Consider the following 16,463-nt stretch of genomic DNA (forward strand, 5'->3'; position numbering starts at 1 on the left):
GGGGTGACCTATTCATTTAAGACAATAAGCTTAATTCTTACGCTTGCACGAACCTTGAGTCCATCAGTGATACACTGTATCCAGTGTAGTGCTAGTGAATGTTCATCAGCCCATGGATTTCTGCTTGTGCAGTAGAATGTTCTGTCCCCCTCCTCCCACCCCACACCCCCTAAATCTGATCTAGGCATCCCCCCAACCCTCCAGAGCAATTCTTGTCCTGATGGAACATGTTAGTTGAATGCTCTCCATTGGTATCAGCATAACTCTTTGCTCAATAGCCCATTTACACAGAATAACTTTTTAAAGACTCTGATGGGGCTGGGGATCTGAATTTTTATTTGTAGAGGCCGCTCCCCCTTCCTTCTCTTCTCAGTTGGAATGTGCTGCCATTGTAGATGTGACTCCCTCCATGTGCAATAGCTTCCACCAAAGTGCTTGAACTGAAGTCAGAGCTATGAAGCGATAACTTTGTCCTATCCCGGATTGCCAACGATTGATGGATACCACGGTCACCTGATAAGAAGGGTTGCGCTTATGTTATCTGATCTGTGTTATCTGTTCCATGCAGCCAGACAATAGCCTGTTGTCACAGTGTCATATGAATCAGGATAGGGCGACTGTGGGTTGCACAAGGGGTTTGTGGATTATATGCAGTAACCATCTATCTCTTTCCTTAGGTACTGATTGTTGATCTGTGCGCAGATACATTTTTACAACAGGTGAGTCAAATTACTTAGCTACTGGCTGCTTCACAAGCAAGCAGAATAATTCCCCCCCCCCCCCGGAATGGGGCCTTACAGGCAGTGGAGTGGGGATAAATACACAAAAGAAGCTAAGGACCAAACTGCACATTGGCGATCCATGTTCAGATCTGCTGACTCTTTGTTTAAGCTTAAAAGGAACAGGGAACAAATTGGATTGAGACTGCAAAGCTGGGGGAAATTGGGGTTTAATCTGTTCCCATTTGCCATTTACCTGATTTCCTCTGCCCCAAACTGTCTACACTTGATGAGGAAAAAGGACATCAAGGATTATTAGTTTTGTCATTTTGTGGTTCTGAGGACTGGGAAGAGGGGTCGCAGAATGCTGGGCTTCTAGGGAGATAAGATTGCCCAAGGGAGTTTTTCTTTTGTCTGTGCATTTGAGTGGCTTAGGTATCAACAAATGTTTTCTGTGGGGAAGTGGTATTTCCTAAGACAGCTGAAACTTAGTAGGGGGCTGTGGCCAAAATTTCCAGTTGGCCCACTTCTCACATAATGGGATAGCATTTTTTCAAACTATGTGCATGAGCAGGAAGGAGTCACCATGAATTCCAGACTTTAGTCAGTTTCTAAACAAACTTAACTTCAAACAGTAGATTACAAAGTTGGCTTGCTTAATTAACCAGAGTGTGTTTTGAAACCACAATATTAGGTTTGCAGCTAACAACAAGCCAGGTCTTGTGGAAAGTGAAACTAAACACTTTCCTAGACACGCTTGGGAAGAAGGAGGATGAGCATATGGGTCTTAAGTTCAATGGGGTTCCCTACTGCTTGAGCCCATGGTCATCGTGGTTTAGCATGATAGGAATGAACCTAGCTCCCCTTGGACTTCTGTGCTCTCCATCGCTCCCCCACTCCCAGCATGGCTGCAATGAGACTGGAAGCTTCTGCTTTAAATTAACCTCAGTTTACTGTGTTGTCCAATCCATAAACTGTGGTTATTCTTGGAAAATAGGAAGCTGCTTTATATCAAGTCAGATGTTTGCCTGTCTAGATCAGGTTTAAGGCAGAGGTCTTTCCCAGCCGTATCTGGAGATGCTGGGAATTGCATGGGTGGAGATATTTTAAACCTTTTCTTCCCATGCCATAGTTCTGCTGAAAATCTCTCCCCCCCCCCCCTTGAGTCACTATTTGCATCAGAGAAGCTTCTGCTGGGACCAATGGCAGCTTTGCTTCTCACACAAATAGCTTTAAGGGGATGGGTGCTAAAGGTTTGAGTCCCTTCCCCCACTTTCTTCAGTCCTGGTCCTGATCGTTGCTGCCTGCCCCATGATTGCTGTTCTGAAATAAAAATGCACAAGGAAAAACTACAGTGGTACCTTGGTTTACAACCATAATCCATTCCGGAGGTCTGGTTGTAAACCAAAGCAGGCTGTAACCCAAGGTGCGCTTTTGCCAATGGGCTCCCCCCCCCCCAATTGATTGTAATCCAAAAGAAATGGGTTGTAATCCCCCCCAAAAAGGATCTGCACTTCCGGGTTTGACGTGGTTGTAATCCCAAATGGTTGTAGTGCAAAGCGCTTGCAAACCAAGGTACCACTGTATACTTGTAATGTGACTTGTATTTTGGTCTTTAGAAAGCTATTGTCTCTTTTGCATCTTGCTGCTTCTATTTTCTGTGTTTCCTCTCCACAAGAGTTCTTCTCCTCATTGTCTAGAGTCTAGACAGTTGAGAGTTTCCTGTAGTCAGCTGTTCTTAAAATAATATCTAGTGGTGTCATTCTCTGCTGGCTTCCCTTTTCCCCTGTTGCCCGAAGGTGCTCCCCCAGGCAAAGCAGGGGAGACTAACAAACTGTTCAGTGCAAACTGTCCACCAAGCAAAATGAAACGTCATTAGGCTTTATAGTTCTAATGCACAACTCCTGGCTAAGGAGTACTCAGGAGTAATTGGGTCATTGCATTTGCCCAATATCTAGTACTTCAGTATATTAGAATGTTTGAAAGGCATTGCTAATCTCAGGCCGTTGTTGTTTGTGTAATGGTATCTCTGTCCATGGCAAAAGAGAGGTCTCTGCCCAGAGGAATTTACGGTTTTAAACTTCAGCAGTGGCCAAGGTGGGTGGAGAGGCAGCAGGCAGAGAGGGAAGGAAGGGTGGCTTGCATGAGAGCGAAAGCAGGCAGCTGTATCTAGATTTTGATCCAACTGAGGACAAGAATTAAGGAGTTCAGGCCAAAGGGTTAAATAGGCCAAAGGGTTAAATAGAAGCAATTTGCTAAGATTTTTTTTCGGTTTCAATTATAGAAAGCTATAAAGGTCCTCAGGAGTACATCAGTTTCTCTTATCGTCTGTCTGTTTATCTGATCCTCTGTTCATGGTAGTGGACATTGCCACATCTTATGGTAGCAAATTGCAGGCTGTAGTTCATGTGATGTGTGACGAAGCATGCCCTTTTCCCCTTTCTTGAATCTTCCACCTTAGTTTCTAATATAACAATAGAGGAAGAATAACTTCTCCCTATCCACACTCTTCACACCGAGCAGTCCTCCTTTTTTCGCTCCACTGGTCTGTTCTGCATTGGAGCCAGTGCATGGGAGTTGTTTATTCAAAGGATCTGTCTTAAGATGTGACCTTATGATATTTATTTGATTTTAGTTTAGTTTTTGAATTTCTAGGGGCTAGAAATCTGTAGTGGTTGTATCAACATCTGCAATGCTTTTTAAAAAATATTTTTGATAATGAGTTGTGTACAATTAAGTTATACACAGAGTAGATCCCCTGAAATAAATGGATTTCACTTACTTAAGTCCATTGATTTCAGTGGGTCTGCTCTGTGTATGATGAACATTGGAAACCACCTCATCTGCTTTAAACATAAAATTTAATTGGTTCCACACTTTAATTATGTATAGCCATGAGGTGTGCCCTCTTAAACTGCATGCTGAAATAATTTCATGTGGTAGGTGACATAATTACCGTATTTTTTGCTCTATAAGACGCACCAGACTGCAAGACCCACCTAGTCTTTGGAGGAGGAAAACAAGAAAAAAAATATTCTGAATCTCAGAAGCCAGAACAGCAAGAGGGATCGCTGCGCAGTGAAAGCAGCAATCCCTCTTGCTGTTCTGGCTTCTGGGATAGCTGCGCGGCCTGCATTCGCTCCATAAGACGCACTCACATTTCCCCTTACTTTTCAGGAGGTAAAAAGTGAGTCTTATAGAGCAAAAAATACGGTACTTCATGAAACATTTTAGTGATGTCACATGCTCCTGTTTTGGAATACATGTTAACTACCACCATTCTGCTTCCTCCCCTTTTATTTTAAAGGTTTCAGATGAAGATGAAATCCTACCTCACAAGCTCCAGGCTGCACTCGTACAGATCTTAGAAGAGAGAAATGAAATCTTGTCTCGGGAGCGGAATTACACACAAGGTGACTTGGATCAGAAAGATGGTGTACAACGAGTTAAAGAAAATCTTCAAATTTACTTACCCCAATAAAACAGAAGCATTTCTTCTGGGTGTACTTGGGAATGAGTTACCAAAGAAAGCCCACAACCTGTTTTTATATGCAACAATAGCAGCAAGGATAGTAGATGCAAGATACTGGAAACAAAGAGAGACCCCAGGGAAAGAACAATGGCTATACAAACTAATTGAATGTGCAGAGCTTACCAGTATGGCATTTAAAATAAGAAAGGAGTGAGTGGGAGTATCTAGGGGGATATTTACAAAAAATTGACCTCAGATATAGATTCCAGATAAGGGGATACTTCGTGACCAACAGTTGATAATATGAAAAATATGAGAGTGTGGAAAATAAGGTGAAGGAATTAATGTATATGCAGCTAAGCAAGATGTAAAAAGAACTGTCATGGGATGCTGGGTGGGAAGTCAAGCAGAGTTATTGTGTAAGAATAGGAAAAAGGCGTAATTGTAAAACTGGAAAACTTAAAATAAAGTAAAATAATCATAATAATTAAAAAGGAGAAGCCCATGAAAATATGGTGGTGTGGAAATCTCCAGACATCTCCACTGCAAAGTGGCAAAGTGGGGTGGGGGGAAAGTGGTTGGCAGAGGAAAAGGTGTCAGGAAGGGGCTTTAACTCCCCAGTGTCGAAGGGGAGAAGAGGAGGTTGCAGTGGGGAAACGGTGACTGGGAAAAGCATGTGCACAGTGCTTCCCACTTCCAGCAAACTGCACACTCATCCTACTGCTTGGCAACAGAGAAGTGGTTGTTTGGATTCCCAGACCCACCCTTACTGCTGCACATCCATGTTGATGGTTACCCAGCTCCCCATTAAAAGTGCAGTTATTGTACCCACTGAAGCTGTTGACATCCTGAGCTATGTGCCAAGTTTCTTTATCTCTGTTTAAATAGAGATATGTAGGTCGAGATTTAGGTTCTGACCCAGCCAATAGGATGCATGGTCCCTTCATAGCCTTTAGGAACGAAGTTGAGGTTGATCTCTCCAAAGGTTGAGATGTGACTGCTTTCTGTGCCTTCTGGTAGGTGACGTGACTCTGGACTTGTTGGTCTCGGAGGCTTTTGTGCGCTTCTTCGTGGAGATTGTGGGGCACTACTCCCTGCACATGCACGTCACTGAGAAAGGAGAGCGGGTGTTCCAGCGGGATCCCTTCCGGAAGTCCCACACCTCCCGCAATGTGCGCCATTTCCTAGACATCTTCATGGAGACGCAAATGTTCGCTGGTTTCATACAGGATCGAGAGCTACGGAAGAGCGGGGTTAAAGGTGATGCTTGCCAAATCCAGTCCTTATTCTTGTTTTGTGTAGAACAATTGTGGTACTTGCACAAGAATCTAAAACAGCCAAAGGGGAATCCAAGTTTGATTGTTTTTCAATATCTGGTACCTTCTAAAATGTTTTGCTACTGCAGGTAACCAGGACCATTGACCACCTGCTTTCTCCTCATTTTGGAGGGACACGTTTGTTTTGGATAGCCATTTATTTTCTTGGCCCTATCTATTGTGTATGGTGATTTTTTAAAAATGACCCTGTGTTTTGGGAATTTTCAATGAAAATCGATTTAAATAAACCAAGTGAAAATGGTAGAAATGCAGAGCTACTTTGTGCCCGCAGAATGTCCTGTGCTCTTCTTCTGGGATTGCCTTCAGTTGTGAGCCCTTCCAGGTCCTGAGCTTGGAAACAGTGACACTCCTTTGCTGCCTTCCCCAAAAGCATTCTTTATTTAGTTCTAGGGAAGTGGGGTGAAGGCTTATCCACACTTCCAAGGAGTTGTAGATTAACTTTTAAATGAGATTGTAATGAAATTCAAATGCCTTCAAACAATAAGGCTGGCTTGGCTTTACTTTATTAAAGAATTAGACAGGTAGCTGTCGGCATTATAAACAGGAGAGGAGGCCCCTTCCCTTCACTTAAGTTAATACCAGAACTGGAGGTGATGGAAAAGCTTCAGACTCTCTTCCAGCTCTTGTACCAGCTGCCTGGGTAGTGAACCGGGAAATAATTAAGAAGCTGAACTTTTCCTTTGCCATGGAGGAGGTAAAGGCTGGAGAACGTGAGAACATCTCTAACCCAGAATAAGAGGCTATAAACAGGATGCCTGGCTGCATCCATGCACTCATCCCTTTTAGGCAATGTATGGGTATTTCCCTTCTTTGGGGCACATGTGGGCTTTCTCATGTGTAATTTTGTTTGAAACTTCATCCCAAAAGAGAGAGAGCAATGCATGTCTAAGTGATGCTTTCCTTTTTTTTCTAGGCTTGTTTGAAGTCCGTGCCTTGGAGTATTTGGAGACCATTCCAGAGTCTGAGCCAAGTGGGATGAACAAAATCCTCCGTAGTTTGGGTAAATAATGCTCAATCTTGTTCTTGGCTGCCTTGGTCGCTTGTAATTTGTGTAACTATGAACTACCAAGGAAACCTTTCAGCCTTGATAATAAGCCTCCTTCTCTGCCTCCATTGCACCCGCTGTGGAGCTTTTCCAAATGGTGAATGGGCTGGTGAGATGTGGCCCTGGGCAGGATGCAACCAACCGCTTGGAAGCTTGCTGTGAGAGTTTTACAAAATACTTTCGGGTGAAAATCAGCCCTATCCACACCAAACTTAAACACCACAGCTGATACAGGCCCTGTAGAAGTGTTTAGAGCACCCTCTGGTTAAGGTTTGTGCAGATACCATCTCATCCTGAGGTTCTTTCTGCACAATGTAGAAATCTGGCTTTTGGCGTGAGGGAATCTCCCCTTTAGAACTTCCTCCAGACAAGTGTAATTAATGTTATCTCTTCGGCACTAGCTGAAGGCCTTCATTTCCCAACAAGCTTTTAAAGTAGAGATTCTTATCTCAGCCTGTTTATGTATTGGATTTAAATTGTTTCTGTGTACGTTTTGTTGCTGACGTTTTTATGGCTGACTGCTTCGGTGTGTTTCATGGGAAGCGATTAATGAATGCAGTGAAATAGGCATGCCCATGCATGTCTCAGCCTTACCATTTTTCTTTATTTTATGCTTTTCCTTTTAGGTAGCAAAATGAAATTTCTGCAAAAGAAGTGAGAAGAAGCTGAGTGCAAAATTGCTGCTAAGAGTGGTTTCATGTTCTCGCCTGGCTGTCAGAAGGGGGCGCCACATTGCCTGTTGCTGCAGCGTCAGATGGGATGACTCGAATTCAGGCTCAGATACCCTTCAAATAATTGGAAGAAAGGACATCAGATCTGGGTGGAATTCTCAAATCTTTGCTGTGCCCAGTCCAACGGGACTATTACTGGGAGAAACTAGGCTTCTGTGTCTTTGTAGAATTGGTCTACAAAGGAGAATCCAATTAGCTGTGTGAACTATCCCTGTTTATGCTGCTTGGCCTGAAGAGACTTCCTACACCCTGTTGTGACGTGGGGTTTGTGATTTCAGCTCTCTTGACATAATCTGCTGGAGACAGTTCTCTAGTAACACTTCTTTATTACAGCAAACAAGACTGAAGACTGAGGAGGGGAAAGCTACATTTATAGGGACAGGGGACTAGCTAGAAAGGATACATTTTGGAGGGAACAATATCAGGCAATCACAGTCCTGCCTTTTGGAGGAAACCAATAAGACAGAGGATCCAAATACAGCAGTTTAAATGAACCAATAGTAGCTGTACCCCCTGAAACCAAAAGGCAGTTACTTTACCCTAATGCAAATATAGACAATAATAATACAGATATAAAATCCTTTGACTCAATACACAACACCCCTCCCCCCCTAGTGAGCACAGCAGACGTAATCTCTCAGGTACTGTGGGGTCCTACAACTTCTACTTGATCTCCTGACAACAGGCGTTGCCGGTTCTGGATTGGGTGTTACCTGTGGTAGAGGGGCTGCTATAGGGGTTTCCTCAGGAACAGATGGAGTCCCAGACATCTCAGGGTTCCCTACCTGTACCTCGTCATCATGAGGACTAGCAGACCCTGGTTCATTTGCTGAAGCCCCTGGTGACTGCACCTCTGGGCCATTTTCACTCTGGTCTTGCAGCTCTGCGTCGTTAGCCAGGGATGAATTATCTGACTCCTCCCTGCTGAGCGCCCGGCGCCTCAGCTGATCTATATGTCTCTTCCAAACTTGCCCATTTTCCAAGGTTACATAATAGGACACAGGTCCACTAGCCCGGGTGACCACACCAGCCACCCACCGCGAACCTCGTGAATAGTTCCTCACCCAGACCAGATCTTCAGGGGCGAGATACCTTGTTGTGTCAGTCTCAGCCTGGGGGGTTGCTCTTGAATTATGGTTTGGCATTTTATCCGGGTGGACATAATCCAGCACCGTTACCAGTCTTCTACCCAAGAGCAGCTCAGCTGGCGACTTGCCCGTCGCAGTACACGGCGTCGCATGCTGCAAAAATAACATTCGCGCGATGCGAGCTGACCAGTTACCCTCCATTAAGCGCGCAATGGATTCTTTGGCTGTTCTTACCATGCGCTCAGCCTGCCCATTGGAGGATGGGTGAAAGGGCGCGGATGTGACCCCTCTTATGAAGTTATCAGCCAAGAATGCCCTGAATTCTTGGGATACAAAAGCTGCCCCATTATCTGATACAATGGTCTCAGGTAACCCGTGGGTTGCAAACAGCTGCCTCAACACCTTGATTACGGCAGCTGATGCCATGCTAGGGACCATCGCCACTTCTAACCATTTGGAATATGCATCGACGACAACCAAAAAGACCTTCCCCTGGAATGGCCCAGCAAAATCTAAGTGCAGCCGGCTCCAGGGAGATCTGGACTGCTCCCACCAGTGAACTGGTGCTCTGGCCACTTCTGGCCGCACCTCTTGGCATGCCTTACATGTTCGTACCCATTGTTCTATGTTCTGGTCCATTCCAGGCCACCACACATAACATCGGGCTAGCGACTTCATCCTGACCATTCCCGGGTGTCCCATGTGAAGCGTCTCAAGCACCCTGTTTCTCAGTGGTGCTGGGATGATCACCCTATCTCCCCACAGGAGACAACCCTTATGCATGGACAACTCGTGCTGCCTTGTCGCATAAGGCCTGAATTTGTCTTCATGCGGACCACCTGGCCACCCCCTCCCCACCCAAGTGAGCACACGGGAGAGAACAGCATCTTTCCTCGTTTTCTCAGCTATATCAGTAGCCGTTACAGGAGCCCCCGGAAGTGTTTCCAGCATCATTATGTGCTCCGCTGGAGCGGGATCCTCATTGCTCCCGCCAGGAAGGGGCAATCGACTCAGCGCATCAGCGTGGCACAACCGTTTCCCCGGCACATGGGTCAAGGTGTACTGGAACCCGTTCAGGAATATAGACCAACGCAACATTCTGGGGGAGAGAATTTGTGGCGTTTGTTTGTTCGGGTTGAACAACCCTAACAGTGGTTTGTGGTCCGTTTCAATGGAGAAATGGCGACCGTACACATAATCATGGAACTTTTTGATTCCTGCCACAATTGCAAGCGCCTCTTTGTCAATTTGAGCATAGTTGCGCTCCGTGGGCGACAACGTACGGGAATAGAAAGAGATGGGCTTTTCCGACCCATCCAGTTCCCTATGACTCAGCACCGCCCCCAGGCCGTATTGAGAGGCATCACATGCCAGGACCAGCGGCTTTGACTCATCATAATGAGCAAGGACGCTCCCGCTACTCAGCATTCTTCGCAAGGAGTCAAAAGCCTTCTGCTGCCCCTGCCCCCATCGCCACACATTCTTTTTCTGCAACAGTCTATGTAATGGTTCAGCTACCGAAGCTTTATGGGGTAAGAACGAATGATAAAAGTTAATAAGTCCCAGGAATGACTGCAACTCCGTCTTGTTCTGTGGTCGTGGTGCCTCGATGATGGCCTTAATCTTAGCATCTGTGGGGTGGATGCCTGATGCATCAATTTTAAACCCCAAGAAATCCACAGCTGGCACCCCAAAACTGCATTTTTCCTTTTTCAGTTGCAACCCCACCTCCTTGAACTTGAGCAACACTGCACGGACACGCGCAACCAGTTCCTGTGGGTCTTTTCCAGCAATCAAAACGTCATCAAAAAATGGCAAGACCCCCGGCAGACCTCTTAACAGGCGTTCCATGAGCCCTTGAAAAATCCCTGGGGCCACACAAACTCCAAATTGTAATCTGTTAACTCTGAACGCCCCTTTATGTGTGACAATAGTCTGTGCTTCCGCTGATTGTGGGGTTACTGGCAGCTGTTGGTAGGCTTGTGCCAGGTCAATTTTGGCAAACACCTTGCCCCCAGCCAGTTTAGCCAACAGATGTGATACGACTGGAATGGGGTATGAGTTTCCCCTGAGTGCCTTATTGATAGTACATTTGTAATCTGCACAGATCCTGACTTCCCCATTTGCTTTAAGGGGCGTGACGATTGGAGTCTCCCACTTAGCAGAGTCCACGGGTGAGAGAACTCCCTGCTTGACCAATTTATCCAGCTCTGCTTCGATCTTGGGTTGCAGTGCAAATGGCACTCGCCTTGGTTTGAGTCGGATTGGGGCCACCCCAGGGTCCAACTCGAAGTCAACTGGGGGCCCTTTATAACAACCCAGTTTTCCATTAAAGAGACCAGCAAACTCTTTGCATAATGCCTCGCTCATCTCAGGGCAGGTTTGGATTGAATTAAGCCCTGATATACTCAGTCCCAGGGCGGGGAACCAGTCAGTGCCCAGGAGACTGGGGCGACTGCCCTTCGCAATCACCAGTTTGAGTACAGCCTGTTTGTCCCGGAACTGAACTCTCACGGCACACATTCCCATAACATGGATGCGGCCCGCTGAGTATGACTGCAAGGTTGCCGGGAAGGGCTCCAGAGGGGGCAACTTACCCCTGGGGAAGAATGTCCTCGCGGTCTGGTCCGACACGATAGTGAATCCAGATCCGGAGTCCACCTCCATGTCGCACTGCTGACCCTCAATCTTCACCTTGACGTGTGCCTTGCCTTGCGCTGGGAACTGCACGACCCTCCCGTTGATCTCCGTTACATAGTGGCAGTCCTTTAGAAAATGGGTTGCTGTGGGCGGTCTGCGATGCTCCAGTCTAGGTGTTCCTGTCGCTCCCAACGCCGCCGATCTACAGACCCTGGCGATGTGACCTGTCTTTCCGCACGTCCGGCACATAGCATCCCGGAAACGACAACTCTTCCGCTCATGGTTTCCGCCACAACCTGGACACCTGCCTCGGTGATCTTTGTGCACTGTGCAGGCCTGACGCACTGACTCGACCCCACGGACTGGGCTCTGGCTCGGAGTAGCCTCTAGCTCGTCCATGGCATGCGCAACTTCTATCTGTGGCTTAGGGGCCTTGCGACTGGCATCAAGCTCCTCTCTTTCATAATTCTCCGTGGCGGTGGCCTCCTTCAAGGCTGAAGCAAGGGTAACCTCTTCTTTAGCCACGATGCGTCTTCTGGCTTTCTTGCTGCTCAGACCACCGATAAACCGATCCAGGAGAGTCTCTTCCAGATTTTGGAAGTCGCAGTGCTGAGCGAGCTTCCGCAGTTCAGCTAGAAATGCAGATACAGACTCCCCAGCACGCTGCTGCCTCTCATGAAACTCCATCCGCCGGGCCATCTTGGTCTCAGTAGGCGCCAAATGGCTTGTTAGGCAGGCAAGAATATCTTTGAGAGATGTCTCACTTAGCTTCGCTGGAGCAAGCAATGCCTTGGCCAGCTTGAAGGTCTCAGGCCCACAGTAGCTCAGGAATGTGGCCCTTCTTTTGCTGGCATCGGTGATCCCTTGAGCCACTGCGAAGAACTCGAAGCGTTCGACGTAGTCTTCCCACGTGTGGGGCTCTGATGGCTGGAAGGGCTCCAATACCCTTGGACTCTCCATTGTCCTGTGGCAGGGTCGTCTTCTCAGCTGGCCAGTGAGTCTTGTTCTTAGCTGCAATCCGGACTCTGAGGCAGGGCTGCGTTTAACCGCTCCTCAGCATTCCGGATCCCATCCTCGTCGCCAGTTGTTGTGACGTGGGGTTTGTGATTTCAGCTCTCTTGACATAATCTGCTGGAGACAGTTCTCTAGTAACACTTCTTTATTACAGCAAACAAGACTGAAGACTGAGGAGGGGAAAGCTACATTTATAGGGACAGGGGACTAGCTAGAAAGGATACATTTTGGAGGGAACAATATCAGGCAATCACAGTCCTGCCTTTTGGAGGAAACCAATAAGACAGAGGATCCAAATACAGCAGTTTAAATGAACCAATAGTAGCTGTACCCCCTGAAACCAAAAGGCAGTTACTTTACCCTAATGCAAATATAGACAATAATAATACAGATATAAAATCCTTTGACTCAATACACAACACACCCTTCTGTTTTTATAAATGACTCTTGCTCAAAGTAGCCCTGAGGGCTAAGCTGATACCTTTTAATAAGAGGAATGAACCAGAAATTAAAAAAAAAAAACACGAATTCAGGAACTGACCTATGACAATACTGCACTGCAGAGATTCTCTGCACCTGGGAACTTCCTCTAAAACTGGAAAGGCAAACCTGTACTCTAGGGCCTGTTCATCCGTCTTCCTGTTACGTCCTCTGTTACTGGCCCAGGTTTAGCCACATTCTCTTATTAACTGTTGGCTTTACTTATGTCTTTCAAAGCTTTCTGTTTTTCAAATATTGAAAGCAAGACGAGAACACCCACTTCTTTGTTTGTTCTATTGGTTTTTATACTGCAAACTTCAACCTGCTGCAAATATACAACTTCTGTGCCTTTTTGCAGACCTGCTTTTGCTACATCAGGGGATATACCTCAGTCAAGACTGGTGTTTACTGGCCAAGAAAATGGTGTTTAAACCCAATTTGGGAATATGAAGACTTTTGAAAAAACAAAATCAAAATCAAAAAGTGGTATTCAAAATGAGTTTGTTTTGGTATGATACAGAAGTATGGTAAAAGAAAAGTGAGTTTCTTACCATTGCATTTTGTTGTGAAATGGGTGGGATAGAAATGGGTTCTTCCCTGTAAAGCGTTGCTCTAATTTACCACAGCTGAACATTCATCAAAAACATTTTCTTCCTCATCTACACCAAGGTCTGTTGTTGTCTGCTTTTAGGGAACCCTTATTCCTCCTGGTAGCTTGCACACTATTTCCAACAGCTGTTTAGAGTGTAAAGGCAAATACCTGTGTCACTTCCCTAATCAACTATGGCACAGCATGTCCTTTTCTTATTGGACCAGCCTTGTATTTAAGGACTTTGCAGGCAGGCTGGCAAAGCAGGAACTGAGCACCCTGTCCCTCTTTTGAGCCCAGCATAGAAACCAAGCAGGTTGCTAGAGGAGGGAAAGTCCCTTCCTCCATGCCCAGCATAGAAATGCTGCTTCCCATCCTTTTGCCAGCCCCCAGGAGACTACAGTGGTGCCCCACAAGACGAATGCCTCGCAAGACGGAAAACCCGCAACATGAAAGGGTTTTCCATTTTCAGAGGCGCTTCGCAAGACGAATTTCCCTATGGGCTTGCTTCGCAAAACGAAAATGACGAATTTTTTTGAGTTTTTTCCCGCTCCCCAACCCCTTTTTCTGAAGCGCTAAGCTGCTAAGAGCCTTTTAGCAGCTAAACCGCTAATCCCTTAAGCCTTAAAAAGCCGTTAATAGCCCTTAAACTGCCAATAGTGCTAATAGCGCTAATCCGCTAATGGGCTTGCTTCGCAAGACGAAAAAACCGCAAGACGAAAAGACTCGTGGAACGGATTCTTTTCGTCTTGCGAGGCACCACTGTATTAACTTTTTTGGGGTGCTGGCAACTTTGGAGGGCTTATTTACAAGGCAGTATTAGACTACTCCAATTATTCTTGCCTCTGTGGACCTGTTGGATGTAGCCAAAGACTACACTCCGGTGGCGCTTTACCATATGTTTACATGTAGGAAATAGACTCAGGATGAATGCATGGGACTGTTGTACAGCCTTGGAATCATAACAAATGATCACACGAGAAATTCCTTTGACGTCCAGAGCGCTGATGTACCAAATTGCCTTTTCTCTGCCTTACAGTCTCATTGACCTCTGGATTTGAGTGAAACGTGAATTTCAGGTCTTCGTAGTTTTTTAAAATATATTTATATATTAATGCTTGTATCTGAAAGGTGCTTCTTTTAGTGGGGACAGTTCCTGATTTTTATTTTTTTTGCTGTGCCAAAAAACATGAAGACAAAACGTCAAATGTATATATGACAATAACATCAGAGAACTTTTTACATTTAATCCTGAGTTGGTTGTACAAGGCCAACAGCCCATCCCATATATGTTTACTCAGAAGTGAGTCCCTCAACATTCAGTGGGATTTGCTCCTTAGAAAGCATTTGGGATTTCAGCCCAAGGCTAAAATCCTATGTGCACCAATTTGGGAGCAAGTAAATCTCAGGGATGTGTGTACTTATGAGTAATCATGCACAGGATCACATCGTAACAAGTGGGTCCCAGACACAAAGGAAGTGATTTTGTTCAATTTCTGTTCTCACGTGTTTTAGAACCATTGCTGCGATTCTGTTTCGAATCTCTCATGCTTCCATCCTTACAGAACTAGATTCTTGATGAGAAGAAGCGGATCTGGTCATTGATTTTGTGGGAGCTTTTCAGCACTTAAGACTATTGCACTTGATCAGAAGACCAGGAAGAAGAGTTCACCTGTGATTCTGTTATTCATATCCACATTTGGGTTACTTTAGGCCTCAGGGTATGAAACCCACTTTAATAATTCCTGTTGCATACTCCTGGATGCGAAACATGCATCTTTTCCTCATCTCCATAAAAACACTTTCCTTCAGACCTTGCGTACTTCTTCTCAGTGGTTGTCTTTCTCCTGTGTAGCACCTATGTGTGTTTTTGCACCCTGTTTGCTCATTCTGGATAAAGCCATATTTTGTGGTGTTTAGATGAAACCAAAACTATATGTACAGTTACAGATCTGTAATAAACCAAGTTCTTTAAGGAACTGGTTCAAATAAAATACGCTGTGTTTTTGTGTATTGGATCATCTCTTTTTCCTGTCTGTCAATGATAACGACACCATCTGTGCTCTATGCATGTCTAGTTCTTCCAGAAAGACTGAGCTCTTAAAGTCAGAGGGATGTGTTGTGCCCTTGCCAGAAGTAGAACTTTAGCATTGTAAACGGAAGGGCCTGGATGCATGTCTGGAAGGTGCAGCTTGTACAGAATATTGTGGTGTGTTTATCTGCTAAGAAGTACTGGTTACCAGATGTGCACCAACCCAATATGACATCACTGAACCTGCTGCCTTGTATAGCTTTATAGACAACAATTCTAGGAGTGGAGAAAGACTGCAGCTCAGTGGAACGTAAGAAGCTATCTTATACAGTCAGATCACAGCTGTGTCTAGTTCAGTGATGTCTACACTGACAAGCACTGGCTCTCCAGGGTTTTAGACCGTGGACATTTCCAGTTCTACTGTGAGATACTGGGGATGAACCTGGGCCTTTCTGTAAGACAGATACTCTATCACTGAGCTATGATGGTAAACAACATGCTTTGCAAGCAGCAGATTTCTGTTTCAATCATTTGCCTCTCCAGAGAGGGCTGGGAAAGACCCTCTTTGAAATCCTGGGGAGCTTTCGTTAGGACTGTTGAGCTTGATGGGTCAGTGGCAGTGGCATAGCATGGGTTTCCAGTGCCCACGCAACGAAATGGGAGGAGGGGAAACAGACGGAGTACACATGCACATTCAGCTGCCCAACAGAGATAAGAAAATAAGAGTCATTCCATTGTCTGGAGTGGTCACTTCCTGGTTTATATGGAGCTGTTTTCAATGGAGCCCAGCAACAAATAAGCAGTTTTCCATACTCATCTGTTAGCAGAGATCATGTAGTACAGAACCCCTTGCAGAAAGTGAATGAACTGCAGACCAGTTCTCAGAACCACTTATGGCTTTAGAGGTGCTGGATGCCCACTAGTTTCCTCACAGCAACAGCTTCTTGTTCCTATCATTTCTTAACTCCAGCCTATGACTGCTTAGCTCCTTCCCTCATGGGTTGTAACGGAAAAAGGAAATGGACCCTGTGACCCTGGTCAGTGGAGAATTGGTATTGAACAGTGTGAAGTAGAAAAAACACTGGTTTAAAAGGGACATCATTTTTGGGAAAAGTTACAGGTTTGTGCAGTGAAATATATGTCTGTTAAAACAATAATACCATATAGAGAGCTTGCACAAAGTCCACTGCACTGTGGCAACAGATTAAACCGGATTGGTGTGTGAATTGGGGAAGTGGGCCTGAAAGGAGGGAAAAATAAAAATCCCAGCGGCTGGGGACACCATTTATGCTGTGGGCACGTGTAACCCATTAACC

At 45.6% G+C, this 16,463-nt stretch overlaps 1 protein-coding gene and 1 long non-coding RNA gene across 2 annotated transcripts in view; one reads left to right on the forward strand and one right to left on the reverse strand.

Moving 5' to 3' along the window:
* Positions 1-7,554, forward strand: part of DENND2C (DENN domain containing 2C) — a 55,665-nt gene extending 48,111 nt beyond the window's left edge. Inside the window, exons 15-19 of the mRNA XM_083444300.1 lie at positions 678-719; positions 4,027-4,132; positions 5,212-5,451; positions 6,442-6,528; positions 7,200-7,554. Coding sequence (XP_083300426.1) covers positions 678-719; positions 4,027-4,132; positions 5,212-5,451; positions 6,442-6,528; positions 7,200-7,231 — 507 coding nt within the window. The 3' untranslated portion in view covers positions 7,232-7,554. The remainder of the gene's footprint in view (positions 1-677; positions 720-4,026; positions 4,133-5,211; positions 5,452-6,441; positions 6,529-7,199) is intronic.
* A 5,004-nt stretch (positions 7,555-12,558) lies between these two features.
* Positions 12,559-15,127, reverse strand: LOC310679425. The gene is made up of 2 exons (XR_014512247.1): positions 13,876-15,127; positions 12,559-13,512 (listed from the first exon to the last, which is right to left on the reverse strand). It is a non-coding gene; the product is annotated as an uncharacterized lncRNA (long non-coding RNA).
* Positions 15,128-16,463: the final 1,336 nt, after the last annotated feature.

The sequence above is a fragment of the Podarcis tiliguerta genome (assembly GCF_965153285.1).
Source record: "Podarcis tiliguerta genome assembly, chromosome: 6".
NCBI classification, from domain to species: domain Eukaryota; kingdom Metazoa; phylum Chordata; class Lepidosauria; order Squamata; family Lacertidae; genus Podarcis; species Podarcis tiliguerta.